We start from the raw sequence: 16,297 nt of genomic DNA on the forward strand, positions 1-16,297 counted from the left end.
GGTGAGTGCGGCGTTAAACAAAATACAAAAACAAAAAACAAATATCTCGGGCGGAATGTCACAGTGACATTGTATGAGAGCATCGCGAACCGCACCCCGACCGATCCCTCTGTATATAGTTACGTGAAGCATCTTGGTCTAACGCGTCGACTACGGTAATGGCAGGTCACGTGTTTTTGATGATGTCGTGTAAGCTATCAAAACATTACGCTTCAATGTTTGAGAACCATAATTTTGTCATTCAGTTTTACGTATTCTGCTTGATATAGTGTCACCAGAATGGTACATTAGTTACATAAGCACTATATTCAGCTCAATTTTAAAGGGATCCGTGAAGTTCCGGGGTAGAATAGGTCTCCAGCAACTCATGCTTGCTGTAAAGGGCAACTGTGTTTGTCGTAAGAGGCGACTAACGGGATCGGGTGGTCGGGCTCGCTGACTTGGTTGATGCATGTCATCGTTCTCAATTGAGTGGATCGATGCTTATGATGTCAATCACTGGATTGTCTGGTCCAGACTCGATTATTTACAGACCGCCGTCATATAGCTAGAATATTGCTGAGTGCAGCGTTAAACAAACAAACAAAACAAAAACAAAATTTAAAAAGGAAAACCGACAGTAGTAAAGGATTTATACGTTCACCGTGGGAGAAACTCACCAGCATGAGCACTGACAGGCCATGATCAAACTAACTGATCATAGACGGGGCGAATCTGGGATTCGAACATAGAACAGGAGACCCGGCATCTAACACATACCTGACAGATTCCAAATATTAATAATATATTCATGACTTTACAATTAATTAATCCAAAATGGCAAAAAGGCGCTTAATAGTGGTCTAGTGGTAGTGCGTCTATCCGGAGAGCGGAAGGTCCGGGGTTCGATCCCAGGCCGCGTCATACCAAGAGACGTTAAAAGATGGTACTTGTTGTTACACTGCCTGACGCGCGGCATTAGGGGGCTAAAAGTGGACTGGTCGTCTCGGAGTCAGTATACTGTGTCTGAGTGAAGTATTGATGTTAAACTGTGGCATGGTATCTCAGTGTGCTAGCACTATAAATCAGCATCAGTCCGGACTAGTACAAGCAGCTACACACAATCACGTGCATGCACGTCGCTATATAAGTGCAATAATCTTGGACGCGACGTTAAACCCCATTTCACCTCACGTCATAACGAACGTTTAAAGCGACGTGAACTTGAGACGTGGATCCAGTTACCAAAACATTCTTGGTGAATAACGGACTGAACCAAGGAGTTCACATCAGGGAGTATGATTAACTTATCCTCCAAGTGTAATGATATTTTATTTTAATTTAAAATTAAATCCTGATGAAAATATGTCTAGGCTCTTTTCGTTGTGGCATGTCCACTCGAATCGTAAACGAGCAACTCATAAGTTGGCATTAGTCCGGACTAGTACAAGCAGCTTAACACACACACACACACACACACACACACACACACACACACACACACACCACAATACACACACACACACACACACACACACACACACACACACCACACACACACCACACCACACACACACACAATACACACACACACACACACACACACACACACACCACACACACACACACCACACATGCATGCTATATAAGTACACCAGCACACGACGTTAACCCTAATTGCGCCTCACCGCACATAAAAGCAAACTCATTCATCAACGACGTCGATTCCACGAATCTAGAAAGCTCTTGTCGAAACTACCAATTAATTAATTAAGTTACAGTCTTGGCTAAACACTAGTATTGAGATGCGATGTTTAAAAAGAAATATAGCAGGCCTCTTTCTGTCCGAAGCTAATTATCTCTATTATGAAGTGCGCAGTACTCTCAAACCCACTTCATGAATCTGTACTTGTCTGCTTGTGTGTCCTTGATATTGCAAACTGGGAAACCCCGTATTAAAAGATTACAATTACTACCCGCTAATACTACTTACGGCTGAAACAGCCTCTGTCATTAGTAAGGATGATACGAAAGCAAATTACTCATAATGACCACTAGCTCTACTTAACAGATATCCGCCATTTTGATTTCTTGGACAAATGACGGATGTATCGATGCGAGATGACGGGGTTGTTGACTTCGCCAAACACGGATCATTTCTTTGTCCCTAATAAGAAACTAATTGGGAACCCCTAGAAGAGGGTATCAGTCGAACTCTGATTATGTAGCAGAGACTCGATGCTCCAGAAGCAGCACTCCGTTCACCGGAAAGAATCAAATTAAATCTAAAAGTACTTCTTCTTAGTATTGGCTAAGACATCAGCAAACACGTAATTATTTGTCTGTGTAGAAATAGCAAGGTTTCTTGGTATCAGTGATTCCGTAATGAGACAAGGACGATGAGGTGTTATTAGTTCTAGAGCTTCTTTTGTGAAATACATCGTTTGTTACATGATCACTGACTTTGGATGTTTCAAACGGAATCGATGGTCCTTGCGGGGCTTGTCTTGTCCTGGAACTCGAGTTAACACATCCAGAGAGTTTTGTTGCTAATCTGTGTTTTGTCAGCTCAGGAGACTACTAACGAAAATACCTGATAACATCAGAAGGGCTGTTTTGTGAAGCATGTCTTACAAAGTTACACCTTCCAAATCGAATCTTGCCCATAACTTGATGAGGGAAGTGACCTTGACACACCATTCTGTAACCATGTAATGACAGCCTGGCATGGGTATTAATCGACCTTGATCAAGCAAACCATCCATCTATAGCAGACATCGATCCATTCCATTTGAACGCAACCGTACCGAGTGACTGTGTGCTGCAAACTAATTGGATGAAATATATAATACGTTGCCTATTGGGTTGTAAATTCACCTTGAGATTTTTTGTCATAAGAATATTTTTTCCCATGGTCACGACGTATTGTTTTGGGGTTTTCTCACCACTAAATTTAAATAAAAATGTTTTCACAAATATCGTAATTATTATTAATTAGGTTTTCCCTTTTTGTCTTCCCAGCTATCGTTTGTATGGCCTAATGACACTTTTCGTTATATGGATATTTTTAGTCGCATTTTCAAATGTAAAAAAAACCCGTATTCGTAATTGTTGTTATTAATTATTTGGTTTGATAAATATTTGAAAGAACATCCAGACTTTAGTCCATTCTCCATAACAATCGATTTTATGTCGTATTGACTTTGTTCGTCGTATTGATATTTTTCATCTTTTTATTTTAGAAAAAGAAAAGTATTCATAAATAGCATATTCACTATTTAGTTACTTTGATAAATATTTGACGGATCATCTTTGGTGTGTCCTTTCGTTTTCTCCAGCTGTCGCTCTGGTTATATCCGACGTCATTGTACTCCAGTGTGGAGTCATTCCGACCTCATGCCTGGGATTATTTAATGCCTACTGTGGCGGTATTTGCGATTGGAAATTAGCATTATGCACAATACCGCCCGAAATCAGTATTTCTCTCCTACAAAACGCCGCCACATCAGGAAATCCACGAACACTATATAAGGCCAAGCCCGTTACTTAAATATCCGGGGGCACGGGTGGTCCAGTCGTCTAAGGCGCTGTGATTCGCTGTGCAGAGTTGTGTCCCTTGGGCACGCCAGAAACCTATGATTGTGGGTTCGAATCCGGGTTCGCCCCAATTATGTTTCTAGGTTTGTCAGCACCATACCCGTGCTCGTGGGTTTCACCGAAGTGGTAAACGTCTGAGACCTGCACCACTTCGGGCTTTCCTCCCACATTAAGCTGACACGCCGCGATATAACTGGAATACTGTTAAAAGCGGCGTTAAACCCAACTCACTCACTCACTCACTTAAACATCCATAATGTCATTATGTCAAAGCGAAAAAAAACACGATGGCCTTGCCTTCCACTTAATAACGCCTTGACCTCGCTCGAGGTCTTTCGATGCTGGCACCAACAAGAAGAACTCGTCAGACTTGGGGATGAAATATTTATTGACAGACCTGTACACATTCAAAATGTAATGTCAGTATACACGCTAATCGCACATGGGAGATTATTGTCACTATAGTTTTGATTGTAATGTACACACGTACGGTGTTGTTCATTGCCTACCTGTACACATCATCTAAACTACAATCTACTGTCAGTTTGGCACATGGAATGTCCGAATTTACTATAGATTCTATAGTCATTCTTGGAAGATACACACATTTATTACATCATTTCATTTATCAAATTTCAGACTTTCAATTTTTGGCATGCTTCATAATCTGTACATCAGAAATTTATAGAACGGCTGGTTCTTATGTACGTTACCAAAACAAATGTTCCTGAAAAATCAAAGGTCTCTTAACTGAGGAAATAAAGTATATTTTTTAGCGGATTAAAAGGGGTGATTAGGTATAAAAAAACACAAAAAATGCAAATACATAAACAAAAAGAGGCAGATTCAATCTGAGTACCTTCGTTACAAATCGAAACTGTGAATGAGTTTGCAGAGAAGTGTATTTCTGATACCACACGTTTGGAGTGAGTATGGTTTGATGCCGCTTCTTACCATTATTCCAAAAATGTCACAGCGGGGAACACCAGAAATTGGTTTCGTACATTGTACCCATGTTGGGAATCGAACCCAGGTCTTCACCGTGACGAGCTGATGCTTTAACACTAGGCTACCCTACTCGTTTGGAAGAATCATTTAGTCAACAAGTATAAAAGAGTGACGTTGAATGACGTTGCCGAATGCCTGTCGACGTTTGATTACTTAGCGATGATCACACTCATTTGTAATATAAACATAGTCGATGTCATGCATGTTATTTCACTTACATCGATATATCTGTTATTTTTATGTTTACCTATGTAATCGACATAACAGTATCGACTATAACCTCAGATTTGAAACTGTGTAAAATAGTACCTACACTCAATATTCAAATCACCACACTGAACATCAAAGCATCTGAAGTCGCCCATTTAGCTATTCATCTCCTCATACACAATCTGTTCAAGCATGGTACAGACACGCTGATTAGTTTCATACTTTGTTGTATAACAATAGTGTTATCAGATCAATAGCATTAACTGCCCTTCCTGTATGTTTTCAATGTGTCATGCACACTATTCAAAGAGCCATTTATCCTGCATTAAATATCACCCTCGCAGACAGCCCCTAGGGGACATACAATCCTCGGCTCTTCAGGAAATTGGTTGCTATTAAACCTGGAATCACCAAGCAAATCATAACAAGGCCATTACAAATCCAGTGGGGAGATTGCATCGTTTTACCAGAACAGGCTCATGCTTACACAACCACGGGCCATCCATTCCGTATCCTGGAGACGATGTTGACGTCCAGGATGCTTTTGGCAATTTGTATGAAGATCAAACAATATTGGTTAAGATACATCTATTTAAAGAATTGTGCATATTGATATTTGCCTGACACGGTGGAAAGGAAGGATTTCAAGACCATGCAACAGAAGATACATTGCTTAAAAACAATGGATGATAATTTTAGGAACAACCGATTTTCTCACATGACTATAGTTAATCTGACATGACAAATTAACTATAGTCATTTGAAAACGATTGGATGTTCTTTAACTTCTTTTGTGTTGTATAAACCCCACAATGCTAACTGTATATTTTCTGAACATCATTGAACAAAGTCAAAGTGAAATCATTTAAAATAATAAGCATAACGGAAAATATAGAATCTGTTCCTCATCCTGTATCAAAATAACATCTTCCATATATTCCAAAGAGTGATGCTGGTTGTGTCATGTACATAAACTGCATCTTTAGAGTTCAACTTAAGGCAATCTTTCTTATGTGAAAATAAGTCTTCTGGGCATCTCAGCTCCTATTACTAAAATGAGCGACAGATGAGTATAGACTTGCCAATGACCTGTTGCTATGGTTGTGTCATGTCGCCATGTTGCTATGTTGAAAATCTGCAAATATATTTGAACCATTCATCGTATTTTCGGGAATAGGCATTACATTCAGAGTTTATACGTTTATAGTTTCTCTACCTTTCAACGTATAACCCTACCTCCCCACCTACTTTCATGTGCAATTGATGAGCTTGTATAAAGTATATTTCAGGACAAATGTCATTTAATATTCATGCATGTGGTGATCTCCACGTATATATGAGCCTTTGAATATTTAACCAGGACCGTATGAATAAATCGTTTCGCTGGAATTATATGAGTGGGCGGCTAAATTGAACATGCATCAACCTCCTCTTTACTTCCCTGTTATTGCTCCTGTTTCCATGAGACACTGGTTCTATCTACGACAAGATCAGAGGCGCGCATTATAACCTGAGATGGGAAAGGTGGATTTTGATTGGTCAAATTCTGGTGTGAGTGTGGGTCATTTGCTTTACGAAAAGGGTTTACATATACAGATTTATCCATTTTCGCGACATTAAGCTGACAAACAACGACGTAACTGAAATAATGGTTAACGCGGCGTTAAGAATATCTCTCTCACTATCATTTGCACTGTATTGCTCAGCTATATTTAATCCTATCGACCTGGCACAACTGCTTGTATAGTTTCATGGTTGCTTGTATGTTTGCTTTTAGCAGCAGCCAAGTCAGTTTCAGTTTTCAACCTATCCAGACGAGGAAAATATGTGGTGATTATTCTAACCAAATAAAACACTTTCCAAAGGTAGGTTAAATAATAATACAGACAAAAAACATTACAATCCAGAATAATGAAGAAATATAAAGCAATGTAATGGAATCCAGATGTATTCTTGGAAATTGTGGTCATTCGACTCTTTGGAACATTTGGCTGTGCCACCATGCACATACTGAAAGTAGGGAATGCGATGCCAAAGCTTGGAAAACAGCTTCGATTCTTCGTAAGAAATGTTGGTGGATATAACTTGACGGCGATGTTATCCTGCTTGAACAGTGCACGAATACCATCCAATCTTATCTATCCCTTGGGCTGTCTGTCGACACATGGTTAAACGACAGTATTCAAGTCTATGAGTGAGTGAGTGAGTGAGTGAATTGGGGTTAATTCGCTTCGAACAGTATTTCAGCTCCGCAACGACGTCATGCCAAATTACTTTGGAAGAATAGCGTAGGTAATGCAGGTTTTATATATTTACTTTTTCGGCGAAACTGGCGAGCAAAGGTATGATGCTGACAAACGATGGATCTTATTGCGATTACATAGGTTTAGGTATTATGGTGCTACAGAGAAACGAACTTATTATGCATGTCTTTGAATACTAAGTAGTCTTTCGAGCAATTTTATCAAAGTATTGCTGCTGTGTCAACACTCATCCTCATCATCATCCTCATCATCATCCTAAGGTAATACCATGCTGTAGAACTTGCACCTGCATGTCACACTGTATTATATGTTGTTTGCGCAGCAACATATATATCAAACACATCACAATACATATCCTGTTCATTGTGAATATATTATGTGATGTTGTGTCACGGGGAAGAAACTTCCCCAGTATTATAAGACGACACAGTCTGTTATCATGCTGTAATGTTTGATCGTCAATAACATGCATTGTGCCTCTTGATATCAGCCATTGGTGTGTCTGTTCATAAGCAGGACGAACCAAAACGTTTTGAGTTGACTGTTATTCTATTGTAAGGAATCAATTGGCAGCAAGTGGTTTTTTTAAGTTGGCCTCTCACTTTCATGAAACAAATGGTCTGATTTTTGTGTTTCGAAGCTGATTTCGCCTGGATAAAAGTTCAAGAAGCATGAATATAGAGATAACAGCAAAAACCGCGAATATTGAGACACATAGGGAAACAATTACAGCTATCAAAGGCTTCTGGGAGTCTTCCTCGTCGACGTAATCAACTCCACTGAAGAAAACATTCGTCACCGATTTGTCAACCTCCTTCGACCGCAATGACCTTGACGTTTCGGTTTCATTGCACACCATCCCTGTGTCCTCATCAACCCTGGAATCCCCGTCGTCATCTTCCATATCCAACGTCTCTTCATCAATGAAGCCGTCACAGTCGTTATCAACTCCGTCACCACCCCCACCGTTGGCGACAATTGTCTGCACACAAGCCCCGTGTATCCGGGACAGCCTTGACCCCATAGGGATCACACTTCCGGCGGCGCCATCTTGGAGGAAGACCATGTAAGAGTTATCTACCTTTATTGTCTTTACTGTGGATTTATGAACACCAATTTTGGTATACGTGGCCACTGTGCAGTTTGTAGATGAATTTGCATCCGAGAAAATGACACAATGAGAGATGGAAGGTTGAAAGTCAGCGAGGCTGAGGGGGAGGAAGGAAGGGCACAATAGTTCCGTACAGGTTCGGAGGCACCGTAAATACTGCTCAATCGGAGGGAGGAAATAGGAACTTCTGCAGCCAAGATGACTTTTTTCATTTGTCTGGGTCACATATACTTGCACTGGGCTTGAAGCGGCCAATGTTACATATGACACGTTTGCACACAGATAATGTTCGGTCGTGTTGGCTCCGACAATGGCGTTCACGATGGAGTCGTGTGTTTTTAGGGTGATGTTGGTTTCCAATTCAGCTGAAAAAACAAAAAGGAATTTCTTTTGAGAATTGTCTTCGACTTATGCTCAACGTTAAATATATAACAATCAAGTTTGCTATTTCTTTCTTACATTAACACCTCAGCGGTCGTAAAGGTTTCGTAACAATCCTTTTAAAGGCATTTTGAAATTTGTAGTGAACATAGACATTGATTCTATAACCGTTGTCATTGTATCTACACAAGTATGCGAGTGATCAAACTGGGTTTAACGCCGCTTGTAACAGTATTCCAGTTATATCTCGGCATGTCAGCTAAATGTGGGAAGAAATCCCGAAGTGATGCAGGTCGCAAATGTTTACCACTTTGGTGAAACCCACGACCACGGGTATGGTGCTAACAAACCTAGAAACATAAGCAGGACGAACCGGGAGTCGAACCCAATAAGAGCATATAACGACAATTGAAATGAATAAAATATGGTTGATCTTATTCTTGATTGGCTTGCTTGGATTCTCGTAGCCGTTTAACTTCATTACATAAGTGAGTGAGTGAGTGAGTGAGTGAGTATTGATTTACGCCGTTTTAGCAATATTCCAGCAATATCACGGCGGGGGACACCAGAAATGGGCTTCACACATTGTACCCATGTCGGGAATCGAACCCGGGTCTTCGGCGTGACGAACGAACGCTTTAACCAGTAGGTTACCCGTCCGCCCCTTATTGCATAATATCAATGAACAGTACTAAAAAAACAACAACAACAAAAAAGAAAAAACACAAACTATGCTTACCAGATATTGTGAAAGTTAACGAGCCATGCTCAAAAAACGACACGGCATAAAACAGCTTTCCCCACGTGCAGCGTGGAGGGACAAATTCAAAATACACTAAGTTTGAATCCTCAAAAGAGGAGTTCTCGGTGTCATATAGCACGTCTACTGTCAAAAGTATCACTCCCACTGGCTTATCCGCCCTAACACGTATCGTGTTGCCATTGGAGGTTTCTAATTTCAATGTCTCGAAGGCGTTGATTGGATAAGACGTCTGGTCGCCATATTGGTCATGTGACACATTGGCCATCGCATCTGTCAAGTTGCAGTTTGTTGTGACGGTGGTGTTTTTTGAGACTGCAAATACGAACACAAGGGAATAGTCCAAGGGAGACGATCGCTGTGGGATGAAATACTCGTGGTCTAGTGAGTCCATTGGAAAAAGTGTCATCATGTCCCCTCTCTTCATTTTGATGTAAATAGAAATATCTTCAGGAGAGTAAATGTGTGTACCTGGAAAGAAATGAATACTCATGTGTATATTAATATCTCATATACAGTATACATTTGAAAATTGGATTTGATAGATAATTACATTGCAAACTAAAGGGCAAAAAACCCAAAGACGATAACCGTATCATTTGTTTGTTTGTTTATTGTTTAACTCCACACTCTGGGTACTGTTGTACAAAACAACCTTTATTAGCGCTACGACTGTCGCAAGTCTATGTTAAGGTATGGGAGTTACGATCACCTTAGCGCTAAGGTCGCTTTGTACAACGGCACCCATGACCAGACAATCCAATGTTTCATTCAGCCATCATGAGCATCGATGTACGCCATTGGGATACGATGACATGCATCAAACCAAGTCAGCGAGCCTGACCACCCGATCCCGTTAGTCGCCTCTTACGACAAGCATAGTCGCCTTTTACAGCAAACATGGGTTGCTGAAGACCTATTCTACCCCGGATCTTCACGGGTCGGTAACCGTATTATAAATTCACCATTGAATAACCATTTCCTGTTTGTATAATTTTTAACCACCATCAAACATGGGTGTATAGTTTTTTTTGCCCGGCATATAATGTGATGATACTTTCATTCATACATATCTACATCTCCACTGAATGGGTACCCGGTAGGATGAGATGGCAATGTGGCTGTTAACCTTCCAGCGCCTAACAGGCAGTTTGGATTGTATACTCCCCGGGGAGCTGAGAATTACTGTTGAGTGCACGCTGACCCTGTGATCGGGGTAATAATAGCGCTTTGATCATGCCCCTCTGGTGTTGAGATATGAGCAATATGTGTTCTTGTGTGTTGCTTCGTGTACTAGTCTTGACTTATGCCGGTTTTATTCTGCCAGCCCGGGCCGGATAGCCTCGTGGTTAAAGCGTTCGCTCGTCACGCCGTAGACCCGGGTTCGATTGCCGACATGGGTAAAATTTGTGAAGCCCATTTCTGGTGTCCCCCGCCGTGATATTGCTGGAATATTGCTAAAAGCGGCGTAAAACCATACTCACTCACTCACACTGCCGGCCCACTCAGATACAATGCCGCAATGTAACATGGGTACCACATTCAGACAGCAAAACTGACTCCAAGACGACCAGTCCTTGTCTGAATCCCTTAATGCCGAGCGCCAGCCAGGGAACAAACAAGTGCCATCTTTTAACGTCTTTTGATATGACGCGGCCGGGGATCGAACCTCCGACCTTCCTCTCCCCGGGCAGGCGCTCTGTCCAAAATGCGCTGGCCTAACGGAGTTCATATTACCTTTGGGGGCACGGGTGGCTCAGTCGTCTAAGGCGCCGCGATTCGCTATGCAGAGTTCCGTCCCTTGGGTACGCCAGAAACCTATGATTGTGGGTTCGAATCCCGGTTCTCCCCGATTATGTTTCTATGTTTGTCAGCACCATACCCGTGCTCGTAGGTTTCACCGAAGCGGTAAACGTATGAGACCTGCATCACTTCGGGCTTTCCTCCCACATTAAGCTGACACGCCGCGATATAACTGGAATACTGTTAAGAGCGGCGTTAAACCCAACTCACTCACTCACTCACTCACTCATATTACCTTTTAGTTCATAGAATGTCATCAAGAACCTATTATATTAACGATTATCCGTTTACATTTACATTTAACATTGATTTAGTGAGTGTTGTTCTTTGCAGCACCCCGCTATATCAAGACTATCAGACCCTGATACTGATAGCATGAGCAACAACGACCATCCGATCCCCAATTTATCTGGGTTGTCGATACACAATCAGCCATCATTATGTTCATGGGGAGGTCGGGTAGCCTAGTGGTTAAAGTGTTCGCTCGTCACGCTGAAGACCCGGGTTCGATTCCCGACATGGGTACAATGTGTGAAGCCCATTTCTGGTGTCCCCCCGCCGTGATATTGCTGGCATATTGCTAAAGGCGGCGTAAAACCACACTCACTCAGTATGTTCAGACAACGTACCTGAATATTCCGTAATGTCGTAGTTGTTGATGATGTCTGTATAATTGAGGCTAACTCTTCCATATTTCACCATTTCCCACTCTGCTGCTTTTCTAGTTTGATGGTCAGTTATTGTAATTGTGAAATTTGAAAATTCATGAAATGTAGGCACAATATTGATTGTCAGGAGCCAAGGGGAATAATCGATGTAGGGTAGAAAAAACTCTCGTCCGTAGGTGTCCGGAAGACCTGAAAAATACACGAGTTCAGATTGATCACACAGTTTTATGATCTGTTTTGTCCGAAAAAACGCTAGAAAAAATAATGTTACTTCTAAATGTTAAAAAATACATTGTTGCAAGACACATACTTTTTTGTATTTAGGCCGATAGTTATAATGAAAAAAATATTTAGCTTTTTTAGAGGTTGCTGAAAAAAATCTTTTCTCCGTACGAAATCCAACAAAAACGTCAACGGCAGAGATCAACGATAAACCGATTCTACTGGGCGTAAAAGGCAAATAGCAGTAAAAATTATATGATCATATATGAATCACTGAATGACACCAGGTGTAGCACCCACCCACCGCTCACAATATGCATAGGGCCCAGTCGTCTAAGGCGCCGCGATTCGCTGTGCAGAGTTGCGTCCCTTGGGCGAGCCAGAAACCTATGATGTGGGTTCGAATCCCGGTTCGCCCCAATTATGTTTCCAGGTTTGTCAGCACCATACCCGTGCTCGTAGGTTTCACCGAAGTGGTAAACGTCTGAGACCTGCATCACTTCAGGCTTTCCTCCCACATTAAGCTGACACGCAGCGATATGATTGTAATGCTGTTAAAAGCGGCGTTAAACCCAACTCACACACACATACACACACAATATGCATAAAAAATAAATGTGGTTTTTTTTTTGCCTGACGCCGCACAGCACGGCTCCTACCATGTTAAGAAACCAGACAATCAAGTGATGGGCCCGAAAGTCCCGTGACACGATAGTGCGTTCACTGATTTTGTCGAATGAAAAACAGCGACAAAACACTTTCCAGAGTCCAGCCGAGTTCATTGTACGATTCCGACTATATCATGAACATGTGTTTATGGATCACTGTCAAATAGTGATAATACCAGGTGTTCGAAAACAGGTAAGCGTACCCTGCGACACAGGCTGAACTCGTCACAAACTCATGCAATGGCAACTCAATTGTTCACATAGAACACGGGAACATGGGGTACAAGTTTAAATAGGGAGTTAAATCGGACATTTTTATCACTGATGGAATTTGGAGATGCCCCCCACATGGCCACCATCAAACGTTTTGAGGGCTTTATTGACGCTTTGAATGTTGTAACCTTGATCAAACAAATGTTTTCATGATGCTTCGTTGTTTGTAACTATTCATATCTGTCCGAGTTGCTGTAGGTAGGAAGTACTAATGGAAAAATAAATTCCCGTAATTCTAGGTTTACCCATGAACTGTGGTTGTGAGTGAGTGAGTGAGTGAGTGAGTGAGTGAGTGAGTGAAGAAACTTCAGTCAGACCCGACGAAACACAGGAGGATGAGGAGGAAAACTGAAAATACTGATCGAGGATGATTATCACTGATACTGAAAAGTCAAGGCTTATAGTCTTGGCGAACTGCGTTGTCTTACCTTTTTCGCGAACACTTTGGTGTCATCGCTTTATTTGAGTGATCCATTCATATCATTTTTACCGCTATTTTGCCTTTTACGCACAAAGGAATCGGCGGATAATTCAGACTGGTTATTTTCTGGCATTTACGTTTTATATAGTAAATAATTGGGCAACCCGTATCCCATACAAAATATTTGTTTCGAACCAAAAGTATAATCATGGTTAAGTACAATCTAGTGGGTCAATTGTTGAGGTAAGAATAAAACAATTAACAGTATGCCAAGAAGATGGTTGGAGGTCGGCAAATATTGTTAGACATTTGAAGCTGTGTCACTATAATAAAACATGCCCTGCAATGTTAATAAACATTGTTTGTTTATCTGTTTATCATAATGTCATAATAAGCGGCCCGGAATTCCATTCCAAGTCTCGGGGTTACCATGGTGACTGACAGACTCCAATAAAGGTGGAACTGGATGCCATTGATACCGCCGAGGTTTAAAACCGACGTGGAATATATCACATTAATTCACCCAGCAAGCGTTACTAAACAAGAGACGGCCCTGGAAGTCATTTAACAACATTTAGCAAACGCGGAAGGGTGATGAATGCGCCGTTTCCAGTTGTTTCGCTTGCACGGCATGGAACTGAAAAATCACGGACAGGGTTGCAGAGCAGTGGAGGATGTAATCCAATTGAGGAACAGAAGAACACAGTCGAATTAGGTGATCGTTCAATGTCGATGATCAGTTGGTCGCTGTGTAGACGGCGTAACGAGATTGGTACTCGCAACGTAACACAAGGCACGAATTCAGTAGCCTAATACAGTGAAGCTCGAATGATCACCTTTAGAAGGCCATTTTTGGTCCGTCTGTGTGTTATCTAAGAGTCATTAAGTTTAAACTTTGATTCGTGGATCAATGATTTGTTAATCCGGACACGTTTACTTGGAAAGGTACTAGATTTACAGTGTTTCTCTGTCCATTTTGTTCTTTCACAGGAATGTATATGATACTCTTTGTTCGGGTTTGTTTTTGGCTAATGGTAAAGAGTGAGTGAGTGAGTTGGGTTTAACGCCGCATTTAACAGTATTCCAGTTATATCGCGGCGTGTCAGCTTAATGTGGGAGGAAAGCCTGAAGTGATGCAGGTCTGAGACGTTTACCACTTCGGTGAAACCCACGAACACGGGTATGGTGCTGACAAACCTAGAAACATAATCGGGGCGAACTGGGATTCGAACCCACAATCATAGGTTTCTGGCGTGTTCCTAAAGGTAAAGAGACCGAATTTACATGAAGTGTGTGTTTATGTGTGTTGCTGGTTGTTTGTGTATGTGTGGATGTGGGTGGGGTGGGGTGGGGTGGGGTGGGGTGGGGTGGGGTGGGGTGGGTGGGGTTGGGTTGGGTGGGGTGGGGTGGGGTGGGGTGGGGTTGGGTGGGGTGGGGTGGGGTGGGGAGGGGTAGGGTAGGTTGGACGTAGCTTTGAGATCCTTACATTTTAACATTTAGGCAAAATTGTACTATTACCAAATTAATGTGTGTTGAGAAAGTGTGTGATACAGAGATATCACTATCACAGCTTCTTGTAAATAGTAGGGTCTGGACCAGGTTCTCCAGGGACTGAAAGCATGACAGCGTGAGACGGCTTAATGGATCGGGTTGTCAAGCTGGTTGGTTGCATGTCGTTTTACCCCGACATATGACGTTGCTCATAATATCAATCATTTGTTTGCCTTCTCCAGGCTGATTTTTACAGGCCCCCGACACAAAGGTGGACTATTGTTGAGGGAAGCGTTAAGCACGTAACACACATACGAACTTAGAGAAGGGGAACGAATAACGCCCTGACCAACAAATTACCACTTGAGCTTGTTCCACCGACAAACATTTGGTACTGAGAGCCTACCCTGAGGCGTTATCCTTTGTTTGTTTGTTTGCTTGTTTGTTTGTTGTTTAACGCCACACTCGGCAATATTCCGGTTATATGTAGATAACTGATCTGTAGATAATTGATTCTGGACCAGACATTCCAGTGATTGACATCATAAGCATCGATCCACGCAATTGGGATACGGTGCCATGCATCGACCAAGTTAGGGAGCCTGACCACCCGATCCCTTTAGTCGCCTCAAACGACAAGCATGGTCGCCTTTTACGGCAAGCATGCGTTGCCGAATCGTAGCGTTATCCTTATTTGCTTCATATTGTAACACTGTACCAGAACTTGTACATAAGGCATTTATAATACTGTGCTGGTAAATATCCAAACGAACGCGGACAGCTTGAGGAGCGGAAAGGCTAGCGTGTTATGTGTACCTTGTAGCACGTTGCACAGCTGTACAGAGTCATCGTTTAACCGAATTGCGGGCCAGATGAACGATTGACTAAATACCATAATGGTTTGTTTGCAAATGTTCAGCACTCCAGGTATGAATGTGTCATTGCCCAGTGTACCCCGGAGTCTAACGGCTCACTAAACCATAATTACAATCTATCGATCTTTGCTCTTCAGGGCAACCGCGAAAAGACCTCGTTGTTATAATAACTGTCTCTGTCACGCCACTCATTACAGCATATTTTCTCAAACAATACTGACGAGATACCCGTGCTATTTATACATATGTAAATGCGTTTCACATTTATATTTACTGACACATTTAGTAATGGAAAGTGAGTAAGTTTCGCAACATCCCATTGTTCGTATTGCTTTTGTGAAATGAGTTTTGAGTTCAGGGGCAAATTGTCATCTAATCTCAATACTATATGTTCAACATAATAATAACAACTACAAAAACCTTTCCGTATTCAATAAGATCTCTGCTAAAAGCAAAACCGATTGTGCGATTCCGACTACACTAAACACCGGTTATAACGAAGGGTCCACTAATTATTGTTCGTTATAACCGTAGTTCATTATAAGCATATCTACAAGATATGTACA

The 16,297-nt window shown here is 41.7% G+C and overlaps 1 protein-coding gene across 2 annotated transcripts in view; it reads right to left on the minus strand.

Moving 5' to 3' along the window:
- Positions 1-3,954: 3,954 nt before the first annotated feature.
- LOC139466753 (uncharacterized) overlaps positions 3,955-16,297 on the minus strand; it is a 75,310-nt gene continuing 62,967 nt past the window's right edge. For both annotated transcript variants that reach the window (XM_071248418.1, XM_071248417.1), the window contains exons 5-7: positions 11,743-11,970; positions 9,290-9,781; positions 3,955-8,534 (exon numbers count right to left, since the gene is read on the minus strand). In XM_071248418.1, coding sequence (XP_071104519.1) covers positions 7,663-8,534; positions 9,290-9,781; positions 11,743-11,970 — 1,592 coding nt within the window. In that variant the 3' untranslated portion in view covers positions 3,955-7,662. The remainder of the gene's footprint in view (positions 8,535-9,289; positions 9,782-11,742; positions 11,971-16,297) is intronic.

This window comes from Haliotis cracherodii, unplaced genomic scaffold (assembly GCF_022045235.1).
Source record: "Haliotis cracherodii isolate W230 unplaced genomic scaffold, xgHalCrac1.p SCAF_19, whole genome shotgun sequence".
Classification (NCBI taxonomy): Eukaryota; Metazoa; Mollusca; class Gastropoda; order Lepetellida; family Haliotidae; genus Haliotis; species Haliotis cracherodii.